The 26,255-nt window shown below is 31.1% G+C and overlaps 1 protein-coding gene across 3 annotated transcripts in view; it reads left to right on the plus strand.

Annotated features, from left to right (window-relative positions):
- The first annotated feature begins 1,936 nt into the window (after positions 1-1,936).
- The window catches only part of LOC143045596 (RNA helicase aquarius-like), a 68,809-nt gene continuing 44,490 nt past the window's right edge, over positions 1,937-26,255 (plus strand). For 2 of the 3 annotated variants that reach the window (XM_076218199.1, XM_076218201.1), the window contains exons 1-19: positions 1,937-2,024; positions 13,585-13,703; positions 14,284-14,343; positions 14,779-14,819; positions 15,641-15,676; positions 16,303-16,348; positions 17,236-17,310; positions 17,825-17,956; positions 18,661-18,729; positions 20,387-20,564; positions 21,226-21,404; positions 22,084-22,197; positions 22,649-22,752; positions 23,072-23,174; positions 23,734-23,854; positions 24,314-24,406; positions 25,115-25,163; positions 25,587-25,665; positions 26,079-26,178. In XM_076218199.1, the coding sequence (XP_076074314.1) occupies positions 13,638-13,703; positions 14,284-14,343; positions 14,779-14,819; positions 15,641-15,676; positions 16,303-16,348; positions 17,236-17,310; positions 17,825-17,956; positions 18,661-18,729; positions 20,387-20,564; positions 21,226-21,404; positions 22,084-22,197; positions 22,649-22,752; positions 23,072-23,174; positions 23,734-23,854; positions 24,314-24,406; positions 25,115-25,163; positions 25,587-25,665; positions 26,079-26,178 (1,645 nt within the window). In that variant the 5' untranslated portion in view covers positions 1,937-2,024; positions 13,585-13,637. The remainder of the gene's footprint in view (positions 2,025-13,584; positions 13,704-14,283; positions 14,344-14,778; positions 14,820-15,640; positions 15,677-16,302; positions 16,349-17,235; positions 17,311-17,824; positions 17,957-18,660; positions 18,730-20,386; positions 20,565-21,225; positions 21,405-22,083; positions 22,198-22,648; positions 22,753-23,071; positions 23,175-23,733; positions 23,855-24,313; positions 24,407-25,114; positions 25,164-25,586; positions 25,666-26,078; positions 26,179-26,255) is intronic. The other variant, XM_076218200.1, reaches the window with a different exon arrangement.

Raw genomic sequence — 26,255 nt, forward strand, 5'->3', positions numbered from 1 at the left:
CAGACATTAACAACTAAAGGTCACCGTACGGCCTACAACAATGAGCAAAGCCCATACCGCGTAGTCAGCTATAAAAGGCCCCGATAAGACAATGTAAAACAATTCAAACGAGAAAACTAACGGCCTTATTTATATAAAAAAAAAATGAAAGATCGAAAAACAAATATGTAACACATAAACAAACGACAACCACTAAATTACAGGCAATTGTCTCCTGACTTGGGACAGGCACATACATAAATAATGTGGCGGGGTTAAACATGTGAGCGGGATCCCAACCCTCCCCCTAACCTGGGACAGTGGTATAACAGTACAACATAAGAACGAACTATAAAAATCAGTTGAAAAAGGCTCAACTCATCAGATGGACAAAAATACAAGTGGAAACCTGTCAAGCCGTGTCATATTCTGGTTTCTGGAGGATAGAGTGCTTGAAAAACGTGTTTAGCAGCGCCAATTAATGTATGTGCCTGTCCCAAACCACCAAACTGTGGTCAAGTGGTTGTCTTGCGAAATTTGATGAAAAGACAATTTTCACGAATGTCCATCAATAATTAAACAGTCAGAACCAATATTGTTTGGTAGAATTATGTGCAAATAAAATTTAAAGGATTGAGTTGCAAAAATTAGAAAACAGATTAATGAGAAAATTGAACTTGAAGCACACATGCATTATATATGGGGAAATTTACCACAAAATGGCGGCTCTCCTACGTCATCAAAGTCACTTGATGTCTTACTTACTTGGATATGGGAAAGTGAACTAAAGGATGCTACTAACTACATTTTTTTCTTCACATGAAGTTCCTGTATGTAGTCAGTCTCATATGAATCAAGTAACAAGACGACAAGAAGAGGAGCACAATTGGTTTCCATGAGATTCCCGATTGTTTGATGAAAAACGCGTCCTCCAAACGTAACAAATATGCTCACAATCAACAAGATATGCAACATCTTTGTAATTTTGTCTTTTAGTTTGGAATGGGGAATACTTGTGTAAAGTGTAGAAAAGTCAAGATAAAAGAGTCATAGATTGTATGTACTCTAAAAGATCTTATTCTTCTTCTTTCAGTAAGCGGCCACCGTCAACTGGTTGACTATCCTGCCACATTTACGGAGTGCGTGCATGATTAAAATTTTTAATTCAACAAAAACTAGGTGGAATTTATATACAGGTGCAAAATAAAACTTGACATGTCAATTTAATTTACTGACGGAGCTGAGCCTTGAAAGATTCAGGACTCGAGGCGGTGACCTTACAGTTGGGCAAGGTGTTCCACTCTCATATTGTTCTAGGATAGAACGACTCCTTCCGAACTGTTGTTTTGCATGATGGAATTCTGAATGCTTTTTCGTTGTTATTCCTGGAAGGACGGTTCATTTGGTATCAGTTTATTTGATGTATCAATCTTTACATAGTTGTTATTAAGCTTATACATCATTATCAGTCTGCTCTGTTTTCATTGTTCTTGTAGGGTAGTCCATCATTTAGATGTTCAAGCATGTCACTAACCGCAGATGAAGTGTTGTGGTATCTGTTAGTAACATACCTTGCTGCCCTTATTTGAACCATTTCCAATCTATAAATGTCATTTTGTTGGTACGAGTCCGATTCTGAACTAACATATTCAAATGTTGGTCTGACGAGGGACACATATGCTTTTTCATGTATCAACATCTGCCAATGATTCGCGCTACCAGCTCTAAACTTGGTATAACTTGACCGGGCTTGCCAGTTTTGTTTTGTTTTTTTAACTTGATTTCATCCCAAAAATATGCTGTATTTTCCCTTTTCGGGAAAAAACCCTACTAGTACCTTTAAAAACTGAGTCGATATTGACAAAAACACGTCGAAAAAAACAACGGTGAACTCGAGTGCTACTAATGTGCCCGGAAGTATACATTTCATGTCCGTGTATTGTTTCTGATATTAACTACGTCTTCACAACTTCCGCTGCATGTGTGAGCGACGATTTTGAATCGTTTTGTTTTTGAATACTTATTAAACTGATTTCAGAGCGAATGTAAGTTATGTTAGATTTATACAGGAAATAATTTTTGTTCTCAATCACCTCGATTGTACATAAAACTCTAAACCAACCTGTACATTTGATCCATACTGAATACTTCTCCGCTATCTGAGTTCAACAGGTTGGGAACAAACCCCCTGTATGGTGATTATACCTCTATAGAGGGATAATCCTTCTTTAGAGGGATAAAATTATCCCTCTATAGAGGGGTATTTTTGTTTGCACTGGATTTAAAGCAAATTAGGGCAGAATGGCATTTTCTAGTTATATTGGCTATAATCTCTAGCATTATATGCATCAACATATGCACTTTACTAAAAATTTGGATAACCAGTTTTCTGCTAAAGTGACAAAACTTGCAATCTATTGTAAATCTATCTGAACATCTGATCAACAACAAAGGGAATAGTTGACCTTTAAATTTCATGTTAAATCTAACAATAGAAATTCTGTTCAGTGAGGCATAAGTGAGTAGAATTTACCTGATCATCACAGCTTTCAATCATGGTGAACAATAGCTTTTATATTTAGTCAGATAAGCATCAAACTGGGCATGTGCATATTAAATTAAGTACATCAATTGGTGCATCAACTATTCCAGGTTACTGCCACAATAAGTAGAGAATGCCATTCTGCCCTATTTTGATTTAAATCCAGTCTAAACAAAAATACCCCTCTTTAGAGGGATAATTTTACCCCTCTATAGAAGGATTATCCCTCTATACAGGTATAATCACCATATAGAGGGTTTGATCCCAACCTGTTCAAGTACTAACTTTTTTTTGTGTACTTCAGATAAGTAAACGAACCGTAAGCAACTAAGTGCACAAATGTCAGAAGATTATATCACACACAAACGAGTTATATACCTACTAAAAACGTTAATATTGGACCATTTGTTTTAAGTTGAAAAAACAGGTAAGAATTCACTGGAATAAACATGAATGAGGAGGGATTTAGATATGGCACAAAATGTGCACCCGAATATAGGTATCTTGTTTTGTTACCCCCATTGAAGCAATGGTTACATTGGTTACACACATGGACCTTAAGTAAATGATATGCAATAGTGACTTTATGTTGAAAACTGTACACAGGTTGGGATCAAACCCTCTATATGGTGATTATACCTGTATAGAGGGATAATCCTTCTATAGAGGGGTAAAATTATCCCTCTAAAGAGGGGTATTTTTGTTTAGACTGGATTTAAATCAAAATAGGGCAGAATGGCATTCTCTACTTATTGTGGCAGTAACCTGGAATAGTTGATGCACCAATTGATGTACTTAATTTAATATGCACATGCCCAGTTTGATGCTTATCTGACTAAATATAAAAGCTATTGTTCACCATGATTGAAAGCTGTGATGATCAGGTAAATTCTACTCACTTATGCCTCACTGAACAGAATTTCTATTGTTAGATTTAACATGAAATTTAAAGGTCAACTATTCCCTTTGTTGTTGATCAGATGTTCAGATAGATTTACAATAGATTGCAAGTTTTGTCACTTTAGCAGAAAACTGGTTATCCAAATTTTTAGTAAAGTGCATATGTTGATGCATATAATGCTAGAGATTATAGCCAATATAACTAGAAAATGCCATTCTGCCCTAATTTGCTTTAAATCCAGTGCAAACAAAAATACCCCTCTATAGAGGGATAATTTTATCCCTCTAAAGAAGGATTATCCCTCTATAGAGGTATAATCACCATACAGGGGGTTTGTTCCCAACCTGGTACATGCATGGCTGTCCATGGAGAATCCAGTAAAAAATTGTAACAAGCCTGGGAAAGTCGGGTTACAATGGTTACATGCATGGGAAATCAGGTAACAATGGTTACATACATGGGAAATCAGGTTACAATGGTTACATACATGGGGATTCAGGTTACAATGGTTACATACATGGAGAATGAGGGTTACAATGGTTACATACATGGAGAATGAGGGTTACAATGGTTACATACATGGAGAATGAGGGTTACAATGGTTACATACATGGAGAATGAGGGTTACAATGGTTAATTACATGGTGATTTGTTTATCTTTTGATGTGAACTTCCTTTCATATGAAATAAAGTTTAGATTTTATGTTTCTGAGTTATGGGGTTAAATTATCATTAAAAAAGAGGGATCTTCAAGTTTTCGAACAATAACTCAAGAATGCTATCATTGACTTGCAAGAACTTCTGCTGAATTGTTTATATCAGAGACATATAATATAGAATTATATGTCTCAGTTCATATCTGCATGAACTCCCTTTAGTTATCATTTTCATAAATTTTAGATTTTACGTTTATTGAGTTTCTTCTGGGTTAATTAACCGTCATAATAATTAAAAAAAGGATGATTTCCAAGATTTCGACAAAAACTCAAAAATGCTTTCAGCAGTTCTCACAAAAGTTTGGTGAATTGTTTATCATCTATTGATGTAAGCTCCTTTTAGAATTGTTTTAATTTAAGATTTTACATATCTATTCATTGAAAAAAGGGGAATTTCCCAGTTTTAGGACAATAACTCAAAAGAATTTAAGGGTTCCATAGAACATAGTGTCTCGCCTACTTTATGAATGTTATTAATGTTTAGAGAACTTTAACTGCAGATTTTATGTGCTGTTAACTGGAAGAATATATAGAAAAACTGGAAATATATTTTTACAAAATTTCCTTCTGCATACTATAGCTATTAATCATAAATAAGCTTCTGTCCAAGTTTGGTACCTTAGAAATCCAGGATAGTTAAAGAAAGTTATTAAAATTTTAAAAACTTTAACCACTGATTGAATATTTGTGGACGCGCTTGATGCACCCGATGGAATGTAGAATCGCTATGTCTTGCTTTTTTCAACAAAAGTCAAAGGCTTGACAAAAATGATTTCAGGAATTGTCATGAAACTGTAAATTGTTTATATCTATTTATGTGAACTCCCTTTTGATTTTCAGAAATTTCAAGTATGCCATTGAGAAGTAATTGAACATTATTCTTTGCAAATTTGACGGGCGCATCATGCGCTCATGGTGCAGATGTTTATTTTATTTGGCCCTAGCCATATTTGATGACTGTCATTTGACACTTGTGATGTATTTTATCAATTGTAGATTAAATTTTATGTAACATATGTTAATTTCTCTGTTTAGAAAATTGTTCATACGCCTTGTCAAAAGTAAATCTATTAAATTTTAATCATATATTTCTTAAAATACAAACTTTTTTTTAAAACAAGTTTGTATACGACCGCAAAAAAATATTTTGCGTCCTATATCACTGTATATTGGGTGATGTTGTCGTCGTCTGCGTCGTACAAAGACACATTTGGTTTCCGGACAAAAACTTAAGTTTAATGAATGCATCTCTATGAAATTTTACAAGAAGGTTCAATACCACAAAGAAAAAGTTGGGATTGATTTCGGGGTTTATGGTACCAAAGGTTTAGAAATAAGGGGGGGGGGGGGGGGAAGCAATTTTGTAGTGTCTGGACCATAACTTGTGTGTTATTGTATGGATCTCTCTGAAATTGTACCACAAGATTCCATATCACAATGGTAAGACTGGGTATGAGTTTGTCTCAACATACTCTAAATGTGCTTTTCAAGGTCATAACTTAAAAGTCTGTTATTGTCCCGACATATTTTATACTTTATGATAAATCTGTTTGAAAATGTCTGATGCACGTACAATCTGAACTGACTTGGTGTCTTCTGTGAGTAAAATAAAAAAAAAATTCTGCGACAGACCTCAGAGACTAAGTATAACACAGTAGTCTCAGGACCAACTTAGTCAAGTTGTTAAACTCCCTTAGTAGAAGGACTTTGTTAATGTCCATGTCAAGACCAATTACGGAATCACATTTAGCCTGGGAACATTCTTTTGAATAATTCAGTGTTTTATCTGAATTCATAAATGTTAATTGATTATGATGGTGTTTTTTTTTTGTGTTGACCATGTTGACAATGATCATCCAAGTAAAATTAACAATATGCTGGTTGTTGATCTTGAACAGTAAAAAAACCTGAAACAACATCTTCTACTCATTATTTTAGTCTAACTTTTTTATATAATGCTATTCAATTTTTAAACTTGCCTTAAAATTAATGAATTAATAAACATCTTCCCCAATGTAACATTATACATGTATCAATATGTTTATTACTTATAATTTAAACTCTGTTTATAACCTACAGTCCAAACTCTGTTTATTACATATTATTTAAACTCTGGGTATAACTTACAATCTTAACCTTGTTTATTACTTATAATTCAAACTCAAATTAATACCTAATCTATAAATGTTTACATCTTACATATTGTCTATTCTAGAGACATATAATATATGCATTATATGTTTCTGTCATTTCATATTTCATAGTTGCATGGCATATATATCTATATAATTATTTGTTTCAAATGGAAAGTTGTAAATTTCTTCAACATGCATGACATGTTCAAATGTAAATCAAATAGGTTAGAAAAATAAATATAATTAATATCAAAATTATTGAATTAAAATTAGAGTGTGTCCTTGTATTCATGTACGTATTTATTGAAAAAAAACTTTGTATTAAAATAAACCCTAAAAAAAGGTTAGTCCTAAAATAAAACCATTCCCTTTATATTGAAAGGTTTAAAGACATTATAATGAAATTTTAAATTTGTTTAACTTATATCAAAACTATAAATATGTTATACACATGTGAAATTCAACAAGAATAAACAGATTGTTGAAGAAGTGGTTGATAAGATAATCAGTCTTTGCCTCTCTGTAATTGTTAATTTTTATAGGGATGCGGCGGCGGCGTTAGCTAAGTGCTTAAAAGCTTAATATTTTAGAAGGTGGAAGACCTGGAAGCGTCATACTTGGTATATAGATGCCTCATGTTAGGAAGTTTCCGTCAGTCACATGTCCAATGTTCTTGACCTCATTTTCCTGGTTCAGTGGTTATAGTTAAGTTGTTGTGTTTTGGTCTGTATTACTTATGCTGTATGTATTAGGTCTACTATTTGGTGTATAGAATGATTGTATGGTGTACATGTCTAGCTGACAGGTGTCATCTGACCTTGACCTCATTTTCATGGCTCAGTGGTCAAAGTTAAAGTTTTTAATTGAGTTTTGGTATTTTTTTCCTAATGCTATATGCATTAGATTAACTAGATTTGGTGTATGAAATATTTTATGATTTATATGCCAGTAGCGCAGGTTTTATTTGACCTTGACCTTATTTTCACAGTTCATTGCTCAGTGTTAAGTTTTTGTGTTTTGGTCTGTTTTTCTTTAAATATAAGCAATAGGTCAACTATATTTGTTGTATGGTAGAATTGTTAGCTGTAAGCTGAAAGTTAAGAAGACCGCATTAAATAATTTTAATTTATAGCATTATGAATGCAATCTCCTTTAAGAATGCAGGAAAGAAAGTCACAGGATTCTATTTTGGAAATTTTAGAAGAAACTGGGACTTCAGAGGCGTATTTAGAGGGGTTTTCAGGGGCCAGGGCCCCACTTTTCTGGGATAAATATGGTTGATGATATAGGGAATCACTGAAGCATGACTGGAGTGGGCCCATCTTAGGCAGTCAGTGGGCCCCACTTATGAAAATCTCTGGATCCGACACTTTTAAACATAGTTGGTTAAACATGATGGGACTTAAAATGTTTTGGTAGTAATTGGTGCTTACAAATACAGTAAAGGACTTGTCTTGTTGCACTAGAAACAAAGTTTTAAAACTAATTACCATAAATCAGTGTTTTAGAAGCACAGAATGCATATATGAAAACATTTGAGAAAGATCTGAGAGTCTTTGTTCAAATTGCTCAATTGGTGAAGTTGAAGATGAGCTTTATTTTTTGTTAGAATGCCTTCTTTTTGATATTCAGAGGGAAAATTTTTTTAAATACATTTCTCACAATTGTTATAATTTTAAAAATTTAAATAAATCTTATAAATTGTTATGGCTCTTACCCAAGAAAATTTAACTCTTATGGAAAAATTATATTTGAGACCGTTTTGAATTAAGGGGATCAGGTATACATATTGAATATAAGTCAAGTACTAGTAAACGATTTGAGAATGAATGCATATAATGTAATTTCATTCTTTTAATTATTCACAATATGTATGTGGTTTTGGTTCTGCTTCTGCCCAATGCTTATATACTAAATATATATTTACATTTGACTATTATTGTTGTTGTTACCAATTATGTAAATCAATTGTATCTGATTTTATGCCCTTAATGGCCCTGTAATTTGGGAAATAAAAATATTCTATACTATTCTATTCTATTATATTCTATTCTATGATGTAAGAAAAGAAAAGCATATAAACCCATAAATAAAAAGTTTGATATTTACAGATATTATGACTTTGTAATTAAATTACTTTATAATCAGCACATTACACATGACTGATGACTTTGTGCAAATTGCAAATTATCATGTTCAATCAACCATATCAGAGACATAAATACCCACTGACCATATCCAATAAACAATTGAAAATTTAATGGTCATGATGGTAGTTATTGACTTCACTGAATGGCTTGGGGTTACAAATAAGGTATCCCCCTAAAGTAACATAAAATCCAAATTTGTTAGCATTTAATTGCAAGTTTTTTTCCGTTCTCTTACATTAGTTTGCCTCAACCAAATGTTATGAAACTTATACACAATGCTTATTACCACATAATACAGGCTTGGGCACAGGACATTTTAGCGAGAGAAAAAAAAGACTACTAGGGAATCTTTTAGCGCCTACATTAGAGCCCATTTTAGCGTGTGATTACTCTGTTCTCCTGTATTTTGTATAGTCCATTTTAGTGAAAGCTGACCCTGGTTGAATAATACTAGCCTCACTATAACCATGAACAATAATTTATACTGGTTTAATGTTTAAGTTGTTTATATGTTCATCATGGAAATACAATAAGAGATGTATCGAATTCGCAGATTATCTCTTAGAAGAAACTGGGAAGAACTGAAGATTCTATATTCCCGCTTAAGCTTTGGGCAGTGTAATTCAAAGCAACCAATTAATGGTCCAGAGTCTTTCCATGCCCATTATAATGAGCAATTTTATAGTTGTCACCCAGCTATTTACATTTTCCTTGATACTATTATTAAATTTCAAACAACAACATATTTAAAATTACAAAGTATACAGGAATGTGCACCACATTCTAGACAAGATAAAGAGAAAGAACAGTTCCGTATGCAATTCTATGAATAGTATTGTACAGGGAGTATATTCATGCAGAGCCCATATGTACTTTCTCATAGGATATATAAATATCAGGGTAGAACAGACTTTTAACATTTGATTTAACCTTTTAGACTTTTAGTGCTGTATTTTAATGGACAAGATATGTTTTATAGTGCTGTCTTGAGTCTATTCAAGTTTTTTATTGATCATACATTATTAATTAGAATGGGTTAAAATATTTCTCTAAAATGGTCATTGACATTTTTAAATTTCACTAAAATGGGTTAAACATCTGGTGCTTAAAAGGCTTCTTCTTTGGCGCAAAAACATCAGATTCCCTGTGCTGTGGTTTCATATGTATGTTTTCAACCTGTATACATGGTATACATGTATTGGTCTTAGGACACATCTTAATTAGTCTTAAAAAAGTCTTCTAAGATAAGATATATGTTTGAATTTTGGGGTCTTAGGATAGTTGTAACAGTTACGATGTCCCAAGTCAAAATAAAAACAACAAATGAGGCATAAACTAAATAATAAAAAAACTAAAACAATATTAAACTATTATAACAAATGAATTCAATAAACAAAGTATTTCTCAATTTTTGATAAAGATTTAATTGTGTTAAATTATTTCAGTAAATTTCAGACAAATTTGATGAATAAGATATTTCTAGCTATCAACAAAGATTGTATATAAGTAATTAGTTTGAGTTTTGGGAATAATAAGGAATATTACTAGGACTTTGTCTGGGTGTTCTAGAACCAACCTAATGCACATATCTTAATATATTGATCACATGGTTATTTAAACTTTACAGATTGCACAGACTTTTTGCGATCTGGTCAAAAGATTTAGTATATATTTTGTTTTGTTAAAAAAATATTTTTACTGTTTCATTTTATGTATTCTACTCATTTCGCTATCTATGTTATTTGTAAATTTATGTGTATTTGTCTCAGTAAACGGACAGAAAGTCACAGAACAAAATGTCACAGGACATAAAGTCACAAAGATAGGACAACAAGTCACATGACAAAAGGTCACAAATAATTTGTTGCCAATTGTTTGAATATGTAAGTGATGTATTCACTTTTTAATTCATATATTCATATTAAAGTTAAGGAAATGTGTCATTATACTTGAAAAATGATTATTTATTTAATAAAAATCATGCAAAGGATATATTTATTGGCACAATGAAGCCATTAAAGTGTCAAGCCACTTTCACATTTTGTTTTTTTAACAATTATTTAATCATCTTTGATATTTTTTTGATAAATTTTGTTTACAAAGTTGGTTTATATATACAATAGTTAAAAAAAAATACCAAAATATTTTTGTAGAAATAAGCGTTTTTTATTCAAAGAAAATAGCCAGAAAAAAATAATTGTGACTTTTTGTCCCGTCACTTATTGTCCGTGACTTTTTGTCTATTACCTTTTGTCCTGTGACTTTCTGTCCTACATTCTTTGTCGCTCCTGTTATGCAGGAAATCGGTGCCAGGAAATCTGCGTCCGAGTGTATTTTGAATAAACAGTTTAAACAGTACAGTAGATATTGCGGTGGAATATCAAATTTGTATAAATGCTCATTAATTTTTGTTATCGCTCATTATTTTTTTTTATCATATTGAAAAATTTTCTTAGCTCTCAGAATAAAGTGAATCTTAATTGCATTATGAAAAGAAACTAGTTAATGAAAAATTTTCTTGCTTTTTAAAACAATTGAAAATCCAGTATGTTATCGTCAGTTTGGCTAATATCTGTCAGTTAATAACCAAAATTTGTCTTCAGAAAAAATAAATACACTTCTACCATGTCTATAGATTGTGACATTTTTATGGTCTATTAATAAAATCATATTTTTTTTCTCTGTGTATTATATTGTCGAAACTGCTGGACTGGCATGATACATATATATACACATTGATAATGAAAATGTATTAAATTTTAAACATGCAAAGGATATATTTATTGGCAAAATGAACCAATTTAAAGTACCAAGTCACTTTGGCATTTTTTTTTCATAAACAATTATTTGATAATTATTAATGACATTTATTAAATACATTTTAATTACAAAGTTGCTTCATATATTAAACTTCAAGGCAAATACAAAATTTTTTTTGAAGTGTTTTCTTATTCAAAGAAAAATAATCTCAAAACTGAATTGTGACTTTTTGTCCTGTGATTTTTTTGTCCGTGAAATTTTGAGCTGTGACTCTCTGTCCTACATTCATATAATCTTGTATACATTTGCCAAGAATATTTCACTTAAAACCAGACCTTTTAGATAAAGTTAATACATTGTAATAACTGCAGGGACTTGAATGAATTAGACTATTTAAAGATACTTGTCTAGTAGTCTCAGATATATGACAATACAAAATATTATCAAATTTTGCTGTAATAAATATATGTTGAATATATTTATTCAATAGAGAAATAATGAATTGCCTAAATTATATTTAAAATAAGTCCTAAAGATATTATCTTAAACCAGAGACATATATACATGTATATATGTCTCTGCTTAAACATTTGTTAAACAATGTTAAATGCAGATCCGTCTCTCTTAGTATAAACAATTTTGAATTTAGAAAATTGATTTTAGAAACACCTTTCAATAGAAAAAGACAGGTATTGTGAAAGTTTGCATTATATATGAAGATGACATTCATTTAATCTTCAGTTGTCAAAAAGTACTTGTAAAAAATAACATAAATTGATAGAAGTTAAAAAAAAAAATTTAACATCAAAACAAAATCACAAGACATTTAAAAAAAAATGTTATAAGGCTATATGTGTTTTATATGTCTCTGGTTCAACTAGTTGTATTATTTCATTTTATTTTTTGAATTTTCTGGTCATAATCGACACAGAAATTAAATTTGACAAACACATATTTTACCTGAGACACTTTACCTGTAGGTTATGTAATTTTAACACTTCAATGCAGTCATGATTTCCCTTTATCCTTGACTAGTTTTTGATTAATACCTTGTGTATTAATTAGCAACAGGGAGTATTATGATGGACACATAGGGCCATCATGGTGGACATAGTTTTGTAACCTGACTTCCCAATGAATGTAACCATTGTAACCTGATTCCCCAGGCATGTATATATGTAACCATTGTAACCTGATTCTCCATGCATGTAACCATTGTAACCCGACTTTCCCATGTATGTAACCATTGTAACCTGATTCTCCATGCATGTAACCATTGCAACCTGATTTTCCCATACATGTAACCATTGTAACCAAATTCTCCATGTATGTAACCATTGTAACCCGATTCCCCATGTATGTAACCATTGTAACCTGATTCTCCATGCATGTAACCATTGTAACCTGATTTTCCCATACATGTAACCATTGAACCCTATTTCTCCATGCATGTAACCATTGTAACAAAATTCTCCATGTATGTAACCATTGTAACCTGACTTTCCCATGTATGTAACCATTGTAACCCGACTTCCCCATGCATGTAACCATTGTAACCTGATTCCCTATACATGTAACCTGATTCTCCATGCATGTAACCATTGAAACTCTAAATCATTGTAACCTAAATAACTTATGTAACCTCACAGCCATGAATAATGGGGTTGCCATGGTAACAAGATGGCTAAAAGGGATTCTTGCATGTCTGTAACCAGTGTAACCAATGTAACCATTAGGTCAATGGAGGTTACAAATGTACCAGGATTTGAGAATTTCTGAATATGATGATTTATGATAGTTTGTATGAGTGTAACCAATGTAACCAATGTAACCATTATGTCAATGGGGGTTACAAAACAAGGTAACTGAATTATGGTGCACATTTTGTGCCTTATATGGAGGGATTGGACCTTTATCGGGATTTCGGGATGGGGTGTTTTTAAGATCGAGATTTCGGGATCCAGAAATTCTTTTTTTCGAATTTCGGGATGGGGGATTTACATTTATTTAAATTTGGGACCTCAGGATTTCCTGTTTTTAAGCCCGGGATTTCAGGATCAGGACCCCTCCTACCCCCTCAATTAATCATGGGGTTATCTTAATCTACCAAATGGGTTATAATTTCTTGAGTGCTTACAATAATGAAAGGCTATTTTATTTTTTTAACAAGTCACTACATCATAATGCTGAAGCCTTTTTTTCCATCTGGACTTTTGAGAAAATATTTAGCAGCACATTGAGACCCAATTTTGGCAAGAAATCTTCATTACTGGCTATCAATCATATGATTCCATTTGAGGTACATTTATGTTACCTTTCAAAATTGTTTACCTGATTTTCCAAGATTCATCACTTCATGAAAGACAAAATATCAAGTTTATAAATATAATATATTATCCAGATACAGTACTAGAAAAAAATGTTATTGGTGTAGATTAAAGAAAAACATAGATAATGGCAGAAACAAAGAAAGCAAGACCACTTACTGTTGATCAGATTCAAGAAGACAATATCACACAGGTACATGTATAGTGTTTTATCTTTGGTACGAAGGCCCCATTAATATGATATTAAAAAATGTGAAATTTGATATTCACGAGTGGTACGTATATACTAGCGTTTGCTTTTTACTGTAAACCAACTAATTTTGGCAAACAAAGTATTTTCGAGAGTAGCAAAACATCTCAATTTTCAATGATCACAAATGTGTGAGACTTGGATCTTCCCATTAATAAACAATGCTGTTCAGTGTGAGCCCAGTTCCATATTGAAGGCTGTACTTTGACCTTTAATGGTTTAAGTTTACAAATTGTGACTTGCATGGAGATTTGTCTTATTAGCACTCATACCACATCTTCTTATATTTTAATGTTAGAAAATAAGAAGATCATGAAAATAAACTACTGCAAAGTTAGTTAGAAAGACCTAAATGCAAAATAAAGTCTGCATGCAAATAACTTGGTTTAAAGTAATTAAATTTACCAAAAGATATTACATTTTTTATTATCTAGGAATCCCATTTTTATTGAAATATTCAGTTATACTAAGAGTGTTTTGTATCAATAAATTGTTCATAATATCTTATTAATATCTACTACAGTTGGCAGGACTACATTGGTCACAGGAAGCTTTGAAGAATGGGGCAAAGTTTAAACCACAGGTATTTCTATATCTTCCAGTAAATGAATATAATGTTTTTGAAATCATTTTCGAAAACTTGTAGGTCATATTTGAATGCAACTTTATATTTTTAAATTATTGAAAATTAGTAAGCTTTTTAAAAAAAAGAACAAAAGGCATATTTTCTCTATTTTTCACTTCAGTATTTATTTATCAGATAATTCAAGTTGTCAGTTTATAACCAATAAAGTTTTGAAAAAAGTATTAGTAAAAACTATGCGTGTTTTCTTGTTATTAGTAAAAACTATGTGTGTTTTCTTGTTGTAACAAAATTTTTCTGAATTATACTGTATTGTTAGATAAACCTATAAAGTTCTTTAATTCACATTTTTTTATTTAAGTTTGTATTGATAATAAATATTATCTGTAATTATCTGTATTTCATGTGAGTAAATTTTTTTCTCTATATTTGTAGTTGGTTGAAGAAATTTATAGAACAGAACTGGTCAATACTGGGTAGGTAATACACAACACAGAGGTCAACATAGTCTTCCACAAAGAAATACAATAAAATGCTGCATCCACCACCAAAGGAAAAATAACATTAATAACTAAAGACAGCAGCTGAGAGGGTACCTGACTTGATACATGCACGTATTGTTATAAACAAGAGCAGTGAAAGACAATTTTTAGCACTTCATAATTCCCTTTAAATCTTTCATTATAAAGATTACAAAAGGTATTATTTAAAAAAGCACAATAAAAAGAACAATTGAATAGCACTGACCCTAACAATACTGTTATGTTGGATGACAATTACGTTCTATTTTCTTATATCTTTACTTCATCTTACTAATAATACTGTTATGTTGGATGACAATTATGTTCTATTTTCTTATATCTTTACTTCATCTTACTAATAATACTGTTATGTTGGATGACAATTATGTTCTATTTTCTTATATCTTTACTTCATCTTACTAATAATACTGTTATGTTGGATGACAATTATGTTCTATTTTCTTATATCTTTACTTCATCTTACTAACAATACTGTTATGTTGGATGACAATTACGTTCTATTTTCTTATATCTTTACTTCATCTTACTAATAATACTGTTATGTTGGATGACAATTACGTTCTATTTTCTTATATCTTCACTTCATCTTACTAATAATACTGTTATGTTGGATGACAATTACGTTCTATTTTCTTATATCTTTACTTCATCTTACTAATAATACAATAAAAGCTCCTTTATATGGCTGTTCAACTTACCTGTGGCTTTACAATATAAGACTGATTATATAATTTTTAAAATGATTTGTTTTCTAGATTTTCAACAAGACGAAGCATGATGTTAGAATTCAGGTATTACTTATATTTATATGGTTTCCTTTCAATTGTATTACCATTTTCACAGTTATACATGTCTGCAATATATGTTTTAACAAATTATCTCCCCTGATACAGATGTATCACTAAAGTCAATAATGACCAATGGTGGATGAGTTTTCTATAAATATCCCATTGTATGACCTGTTCCTTTACAAACTAACAAACAACTAAGAAAGATGTTCTTGTGACGAGGCCACAACATATGTTTATTATATAAAACATTTTTTTCAAGCCAACCTTTAATTTTGAGTGACCAGAATGTTTAAGTACATGTACTACAAAATAAAAAGACTTAGGCAAATCAAGGAGCAAAGATATATATTTGTAATTGTACAATATCTAATTTATTATCTACATTCCCAAAATATAGACTGCAAAAAAACATGCATCTATTTCTGGAAATGCAAGAATAAGAATAGTTACACATATTACAGACATGACTTTGAACTTGCTGCAGGTCAGTCAGTCAAGGGAAATATACACGTTTTAGCAGGGTCAGGAAAACACTATAATTTTAAATTTCTTTGATATATATTGCTGTAAGATATTGTCTGATTATTCTTGTGCTATAAATTATTATATCTTTCTTTTTCTTTCAGTCAATACCTAGAAAATTATTTATGGCCAAATTATGATTCAGAAAAGGTAATTTTTTTTAAAGGTTTCAAATAGTTACAGGTACTCAGTTGTTATTTTTTGTCGAAGAGTGGTGAAGCTTCTTAGTATTATTGTCGATTCCTCCCCAATTCTTGTCAAGTGCATAATTTAAAGTTTTAAAAGAAAAGAAAAGAAAATTTAGTAAAATATATTTAGTTACAAGTATTGTTTTGTAAGTAATAATTTTCAAAATAGTTGTATCCTTATTTGTTGTTATTTCTGTACAAATTTTATATAAAAGTAAGAAGATTTAGTATAATTGGCAATGACATAGACGTTAACAACTATATGTTATACAGTACACAAGCATGAAGTAATCTTGAAGTAGGTTATAGGTGCTTTTTTACATTTTTCAAATTTGAGAGGAAAGAAAAAAATAAGCAGGGCTCAGGTCAAGCACTCTTCATCTAACTATTAAACAGGAGAGTATTGTAGAAAATTGTGTTTGCCAAACAAAACAAAATAGGAAAAGTTCTTAAATTGGAATAATATTTTTTTTTGTGCAAAGACTATAGAGATAATGGTAAAAACTTGTACTTCTTTCTTCTTATTATTCTTTAATTTATTACAGTCTGATCTAAATGACAGGATGAAAAAATGAATGGAAGATAACCAATCTAACAATTTTGTTGTTGTTCCTATCGAATTTAAACTTAATGTCCACAAATTGACTAAGAATAAAAAGCAATTTGGGGAACATACCCATGAGTCATTGAAAATTGATAGAAATTTAGAAATGTATCACAAGGTCACTTTAGAAGACAAGTGAATTGACATAATATCAAGCTGTTAAATTAATCAACTGCATTTACCCCTGTATATTTTACATAATTTTGATGCCATTTATAATGTTATATGTCTATGTTTGTTTGTAGTGTTCTTATGCTCATCAGTTGTCAATAGCTGCCATGGTCAATGAGAAATTTAGAGAAAGAGTTCCTCAATGGGAGGTAAGGTTATGTAAAAGAGCTTTGATTATAGATTATATTTAAGATATGACAGTGATGGCTATACATCATGGAAATAAGATGTTGTGGTTAGAGTGCCTATGAGACAACTCTTCATCCAATTCACAATGCATAAAAAGTAAACAATTATATGGTAGGTGAAAGTACAGCCTTCAACATAGAGCTGTAGCTCACATTGAAAACAGCAAGCTGTAAAGATCCCAAAATGACTAGTGTAAAACAATTCAAATAGGAAAACCAATGGTCCAATCTAAATAAAAAACGAGCCAACGGCTGCCATACATTATTAAATGATTCTGTATTTTTGCATAGAAAAGACTCCTTGTTGTGAACATGTTTGACAAACCTGACCTGAAAGCATGCACACTGCAAATTTATAGCTGTTTTTTTTTATGTATATATTATAACAATCTTTCTGAGCAAATCTTACAAACATATCTAATATTTGAAAAAAAGGATACATTATATAATTAATTTAAGTGTTGTTTTTTCCCAGACATTCAAGCGTAGACCTGAGAAGTTTGCTGATTTTTTCCATCAGATGTTGCAGGCTTGTTTACATGAAGGCAAGCCTTTCAGAGAACAGTCATTGTTGCTCCTCTTCCTAATTCACTGTTTCAATAGTCTGGTAAGTTTAGACAAATTATATGTTATATATTATTGTTATTTGTAAGATAACGCAGAGTAGTGAAAGTTATGAATATTTTATTACTACCAGTTTCTTTGTTTTTGGTCTTACTGTTCCAGGGTCGGTTTCACACAAAAAAATGCAACTAAGATTTAAGGTATTTATACTGATTTGTTAATAATTTACTATCAATCTTAATGTTAAATTTTTTTTGTGAAACCGACATTAGATACTTAATTTTTATTGTATCATTATTTAAAGAAATCAAATAAATATTGAAGGCATTTTCCCCAATCTATCTTTACAACAGGCAGTGGAATTTTGTAGGATAAGTTGTCATTGCCATGTTATTCACAGGAATCCCCTGTAAACAATTTGATATATTCAGTCTTTTTGATGCTAGGACTTCTATCCTCTTATTATGAATCACAAAAAGACAGAAGATACAAGAATTCAGCAAATAAGACAATATCAGTGATTCAAATTCCAATGTTGAATCTGACATTAATTTTCCATGATTTGTTATAAGATAAACATGTCTCAAACTTTGGTAAGAATTAAGAGTTAATGCTATCATTGTGTCATGGATATGTTATAATTTACAGGTTATTTTGGCTCATGAAAACAGTATCATATAATAATCTTTTTTCAGGATTTAGAAACTGAAAAACAATTATATATTCTATGATTTCTTATTTAATCAGGAAGTGGATTTAATAAGAGAACAAGTACAAAGATTGGTTTCCTTGCCTATCTGGAATAATTTGTTGCAGGTAAGTTGTTGTTTATAGGTCATTTACATTTGAAAGAGTCACAAAAGAGCTTTTATTAACTGTAGTAGTCACGTATATTAAAGTTATTATTTATCTTTTTTGTATTAACTATTATAATCTGTTACTGATTTGCACTGTTCAAAGTAGTCAAAGAGTTTCAGTATTATAAAATATATATGTAGGACTCAAATCTATGGTGGGTTCCAAATCTATGGCAGATTCCTAATCTATGGCAGATATGGCGTCTTGCCATCCCAAATCTATGGCTGATTTTCACAATCCTAATCTATGGCAAGTTTTGTAATCTCCTAATCTATGGCGGATTTTTGTTGTTTCCAAATCTATGGCAAATTTTAGGCAAATGAAAAACAATACAGTACACATATGACCAATGACTTGTCTCAAACAAGTAGAAATGCACAAGAGCATGTCTATAAACATTCCATAATGGTCAACCAAATCATGATGGCAACCAACATATTTTGTAAATGGTCAAATTCATATACCTTAATACAGACTTCAAGATTGAAATAAACATTATTTAATCTGTGCATGAAATTGTTTAACCCGTTCATTTAACCAACTAGTAAGCCTCCTGACAAACAAGTAGGCAGTTTGTTTTATGTAAAAGAAATAAATGAAAAGTCAGAAGGGTTCCACAGAACCCCGTGTCTCGCCTACTTTATGAGTCTAATAATTGTTTTAAGTACTTTAACTGCAGACTGTTAAAATCTTAACCTTAAGGCTGTACCTTGACCTATAATGGTTTACTTTATAAATTTTGACGTGGATGTATAGAGTTGTCTCATTGGCACTCATACCACATCTTCCTATATCTATGGACATCAACGGAAATTATATAAACATTCCATAATGGTCATCCGAAACATTTTGAAAATGATGAATTCATATAACTTAATACAGACTTAAAGATTAAAATGATACCCCCGGTAAAAAGAAACATTTTTTTAATCTGTTCATGGTACCTGTTTAGCCCATTCACTAAACCAACTAGTAAGTCCCTTATCAAACAATTTAAAAAAAGACAAATAAAAATGAACAGTTTCAATTTTCACATAATGTTATTTCATTGTTAATACTTTTTTTTACTTAATTACAATTTAAATCAAATTGGTATCTGGTAATTTGATCTTTGACTTTATAAACTTTGCCAGCCTTAAAATATCTATCATAAATCCTTTTCTAAAATATCCGGTACCGAAAACAGCGGTGTCATTATTAATCGATGACTAAGGCCAGTGCAGCACATTGTGTCCCTCTTTCGGATAAGATCTCATCTTCTTTTAAATTATTCACAAAGTGTTGTCGAGGGAAATACCTTCATCTGGAATGGTCACATTTAAGTCTATGGGTTCCGCCATCATAATCGGCGGTGACGATGTTATATGGCGTTATTTAATTGTGACGTTATGAAAAAGATCTGCCATAGATTTGGAGAAAACAAAAATCTGCCATAGATTTGATATGTTTGACGTTTGTAACGTCACATTTGCCATAGATTTGAGTCCTACATATATATAAAAAAAAAGTACTTTGACAATATGTTAATACAAAATGTTTTTTGAAAGAAGCCATTTAAATAATCTATTTTTATCATCATGTCAACAGTAGCATTGATTGTGCATCTTTATTTCAGGGTAGAAGAGAAGAATTATTCAAAGGAAATCCAAAGTATAAGAAATTCTTCAATCTTCTGAAGAAGAATGATGCAAAACTTGATGAAAAGAAAAGGGCAAAAGTTCATTTTGAAAGAGAATTTTTATCAAAAATGCTGAAGAAATTTGACAAAGTTTTAAGTGAAATAAAGGAAACAGGTAATCTTAAGTTATAATTTTGGATTCATCAGTTATACACTCGTGAAGCCCGCGGTTTTACAATAATCATCCTATTTCTTAGTTCTTGTCAAAAGTAAGAGGTATTTATTCTTAACCTTCTGAATAGGCAATATTACTGAAACTGATTTATAACTTGTAATTCATTGATTATCTATTGCATTATCAAATCTAAAATATGGTAAACTTCCCCCCCCCCCTTTTTTCTATTTTTAGATTTTACCTAAAAGTTGGAATGTTTATATATCTGGTATTTGTAACAGAAAATTATAAATAGTCCAATAAAAAAATAGCTGTTGCAAGCATAAACTTACTTATAACCAATACCAAACCTTTCTTTTACCAACTTATTTTCAGAATTTAGATCATAAATGAGCATACTATAGGGGTCCTGATCCCGAAATCCCAGGCTTCAAAATATGAAATCCTGAGGTTCCGAAATTTAAAGAAATTTGAATCCTGACATCACGAAATTAGAAAAAATAATTCCAGGATCCCAAAAGGATCAATCTCAAAATCCTGTGCTTAAAAACTGATCCTAGAGTACCGATAAAGGTCCAAACAACACCCCCCACCCCCAAACTGTAATTCTAGATTAGCAAACATGATTTAAGATGATAACAATTGTCATTTTATATTTCAGGGAAAGTATCACCTGACAAAGTGCAATATTGTGAAAGGTTTATAGAGTTACTGATAGACATAGAAGCACAGCTACCAACCCGTAGATTTTTTAATGCCCTTTTGGATCATTCCCATTGTGTTGTTAAATGTCAGTTGTCTCCCTTGGTCAAGAGAAAAGAAGGAAAACTTTTTAGTGAGGTAAGTGTCTTAGCATATGTTTGATCTTGCCTTTTTCATTGCATCTTTATCAATTTTACAATGACCTTCACTTAGGAGAGGGAAGTGTAGGAGATCAGCATGATGGATAATACTTTAGGGCACTGTAGAGCTTGGCACTTGGATACCTGCTTCTTCAAACTTTGTGTAATAATCACTTATGAAGAGGATATAAATAGTTACACTCACATATTGTGTATGGGCTAGAAAGAACAAATAATGGAGATAAACATATTTATTGATGAATTTTTGTGCCCCACCTACGATAGTAGAGGGGCATTATGTTTTCTGGTCTGTCTGTTCATCCGTCCTTCCGTCCGTCTTTCTGTCCTTCCGTCTGTCTGTCTGTCCTTCAGTCTGTTCAGGTTAAAGATTTTGGTCAAAGTAGTTTTTGATGAAGTTGAAGTCCAATGAACTTGAAACTTAGTATACATGTTCCCTATGATATGATCTTTCTAATTTAAATGCCAAATTATAGTTTTTACCCCAATTTCAGGGTCCACTAAACTTATAAAATGATATTGCGAGTGGGGCATCCGTGTACGATGGACACATTCTTGTTTAAAATTCATTTTATATTTTATAAATTTGTGATAAAATGAAGAGTAAGGGTTGAATCTGTACATGTTTTTTGTAATTTTTTTGATATTGAACTTTACAGTTGTTGGATATGTTGAATGCATACACAGAGTTTGAGATAGACGACACTACGGGAGAAGCTCTCACCATTCATGATAGACTTGATATACACTACAACAGAATACTTAAATTACAGGTACTGTTTTACTCCTCTGCTTACCTCATTATGAATGTCTTTATTTTAAAAGGTAGAAATTCTACTTTATATTTATCTTATGACTAAAAATTTTTGTATAACTTATACACAATGTTTATAATCATAAAATTGTCTTAACTTCATGAATCCGGCATCTGTGTGTGAAAGTTGACTCATGCATATTTACCAGATGTGGCCCAGAGACACATTCTCAGTTTATTTTACTTGCTAAAAAGTTGTGTATTTTCTTATTGAAATTTTATAGCTTCTGAGTTAGGAAAGGTATGTAAATATGTAATAAAACTATGCAATTCTAATATTGTGTTCACTTCAGGAGCTGTATAATCTATATAAATGTGGTAAAAATCATGCATCAATACATGCATATGAAAATTTTCTTAAATTTTGCAAGAACTTTATCTAATTGATTTCTTCTTTTTTTTTCTTTCAGAAAATGGCTTTCAAACACTTTCCAGACCTTCAGAATTTTGCCATTGCTAATATTGCCAGTGTTGATAGCAAGAAATCACTTATCAAATATTTTGAACCACACAGGTATAGTTCTTCCTTAATAGTTCATCATTTCTTTCTGGTCATTAGTCACACATATGTAAAGTAAATTAGCATCTTAAATCGAATTGGACTGAAATTTTTGCATAATTGTGTGCTTAATGTCTAGCATAATGATAATAATTTTTGGTTTTTTTTTGTTAATTTTTACTGGAGTTATGGCTCATTGTATTTTTTGAGTTACTTGCACATTGAATATTGTCTTATATCCATCAGTTGACTTTGACTTAATGTAATTCCCTGTTTTTTGCACATACATTCCTGTACTAAAAAATATTGTATATCTGTTTGTTTTCATTGACAGCTCAGCAAATTTACATAAACTTTTGGCATATGCACATGAACTACCACAACCAGATACAGAGGAAAACTATATTAAAGACAAACAATATCTGATGGAAGTTTTAGTAAGTATTTTTCAATTTGTTGCAATCTATACTTTACCATCATCATTTTGTGTTTGTAAATAGCCTAGACTCCACATTCTTCTAGGAAGTTAATTGAAAAGTTAAAAAAAGCTATAGCCCATTTAAAGAAATGTCTCTCCTTTAGGTGGAAATTATCAATCATATAGTGCACCACAAGTAAACAATTCTAAACAACATATAGCATAAAAGCTTTGAAGTGTATTTTGATATCAATTGTCTATATGCACACATGGTTAAGTAAAATTGGTACAGTTAATAATATTGAATAAATGATAATTACTGATCACAGCATTAAGTTTGCTATTTCTATCAGTGACAGATTAAAAAAAAAGAGGGTATGGATTAAAAAGTATATAACTTTTTCTAGATTAAAAGTATATAACGTTTTCAAGATGTAAACCAAAAGAAAAAAATTAGGCTCTGTAAGGTGGGTAGCTAAAATATCATTAACTAAATTTTAAAAATCCGCTGAATACCAAGTATAGATTGTGTAATGTTAATGCAATACATCCCTTTGATTAAATAATTTGTTTTACAGATATCAAAGCATGCTAAGAGGAAGTCCCAGTTAGAACAGCTCAATGAGATGCCACTTTATCCAACAGAAGAGATTATCTGGGATGAAAACATTGTACCTACAGAATTTTATTCTGGAGATGGTACAAAAAATTTTATAAAATATTTTATTTGTAATGCTTTCAATATGAATATCAATAAGTTTTCACAACAAGTTCTTAATCTTCTGGTTGCTATGGAATAATTTTCTTCTGTCTCACCCAACCTCCTGAGTGAATCACTTTATACACACCAGTTTGTGTTGTTTGAATGTATTTGAATCCATTTAAATGTTTAAAGGAGAGAAAAGAAAAATTAACTAAATGCAATGTACTTTAAAATAATCCTGATCACATCAGATATGATGGGTGGAATTCCTTTAACAATGAGCCACTAATTCCTAGTCTGTTCTCTATAAAAAGAATTCTCAGAAAGACGGGCAAGAAAAATTAGAAAATTTGTTTAGTACATGTTCAAAAGAAATTCCAAAACCACACACAATTAAAAAAAACACCTAATTATGGTGTCTATCTACATATGCTAATGTTATACTTATTTAACAGGTTGTTTAGCACTACCTAAATTAAATCTACAGTTTCTGACATTACATGACTACTTATTGAAGAACTTCCACCTGTTTAGACTGGAGTCTACATGTAAGTTTGTATGTTGTTTTTATGCCCCACCTACGATAGTAGAGGGGCATTATGTTTTCTGGTCTGTGCGTCCGTTCGTCCGTCCGTCCGTTCGTCCGTTCGTCCGTCCGTCCGTCTGTCTGTCTGTCTGTCTGTCTGTTCGTCCGTCTGTCCCGCTTCAGGTTAAAGTTTTTGGTCAAGGTAGTTTTTGATGAAGTTGAAGTCCAATTGACTTCAAACTTGGTACACATGTTCCCTATGATATGATCTTTTTAATTTTAATGGCAAATTAGAGATTTTATCTGAATTTCATGGTCCACTGAACATAGAAAATGATAGTGCGAGTGGGGCATTCGTGTACTGAGGACACATTCTTGTTACATTTTAAATAGATGTTCCAAAAAAGCATTGTTTGACAAAAAGCAAAATGGAAATAAGAAGAATATTACTTGACCATTTTTTAAGCATATTATTTGATCTGTCTTTCAAAATATAGCAAAACAGTCTAAAACTGTAATTTGAAAAGAATCAAATGAGATCAATTTTGAAAAAAAAAGAAGCTTCAGTTCAAGAAATCAAAATATTTTTGAAAAGCACATGGGATTTGAAATAACATTGTTTCTTTAATTATAAAAATAGTACATTAATATTAAATTCTATAATACTATCTATTCTGATTGAGTGTCATGGTACAATAAGACTTGTTTTATATTCCTTTGTTTATTACAGATGAAATCAGACAAGACATAGAAGATGCTATCTCACATATGAAACCTTGGTAAGCAATTTTTTAATTCCCACTTTTCCATTGGACTGTAAATATTAGTACAGTACATTCCATTGCTGTGAACATATATTATTGGACAAGATACTTTTTATTTGGTTGTTATGACTGTACAGCACAATTTATGACGACAGAAGTTGTATAGAATTGCTTCTTTTTGTTTTTCCAAGTTTTTAATGGCTCTAAAACTTAAGAAAACAGTGCAAATGTCTGTAAGCAGTTTTGGTATTTAACATATAATTTGAACTAATCTGGTAAGATAACAGCATATTTATGTTAGCTTTATAACTTCCTCTTTGAATTTACATTGTAGTTAAAAGAAATGAAACATGTTGATTTTGATATGCTATTTAAGTTAAAAAAAACAAATTGAAACTGTTTTTTGAATTATAGATTATTTTGCTTGACATTTTGCAGGCAATCAGAAGAAGGTGGCTGTTTGTTCGGTGGATGGGCTAGGATGGCACAACCTATCTCAGAATTTAATGTTGTTGAGGTAAAACTTAATACTTGGAGTGAATTGTATAAGTCTTCATTTTGTCTCAATTTTAGATTGTGTGAGAAGCCCTTAGCTAAATCTTTCAAAACTGTTACAAATTGAAACAAAATGTTAATGGAATATAACTAATAGTATGTTGATATGTCTGCAAACATTATTGTGTTGTGAGCTGGTATCTGTACACATTTTAGGAAGATGAGAATTATTAAACCGCTTCCATATTTTATTGAGCTAAGAATTGGGAATATCACTACAGCTTCAGAAGTATGATTTTGAGAAAATAATCCAATTCATATACAAGTGATTAACTTTTATCAATATGAAATTGTTTTTATTTTACAAATGTTTGGTAATGTTATTACGATGTTTGTTGTTTAGTTTGAAGAGAAGCTAATAATACTTATTTTTAGGTATCTAAACCACTGGTTGGTGAAAGTCACCCTTCACAAGTGAGAGCAGATGTTACTGTCAGTCTCAGTGTTAGACCAGAAATAAAAGCTGAATGGGAAGGTATGTTGATGGTTATTATAGATATAGATAGTTAACCCTCTTGCTGCCGACCGTTTTTCAAGGTTGCATTTCATATG

The sequence above is a fragment of the Mytilus galloprovincialis genome, chromosome 9, assembly GCF_965363235.1.
Source record: "Mytilus galloprovincialis chromosome 9, xbMytGall1.hap1.1, whole genome shotgun sequence".
Taxonomy (NCBI): Eukaryota; Metazoa; Mollusca; class Bivalvia; order Mytilida; family Mytilidae; genus Mytilus; species Mytilus galloprovincialis.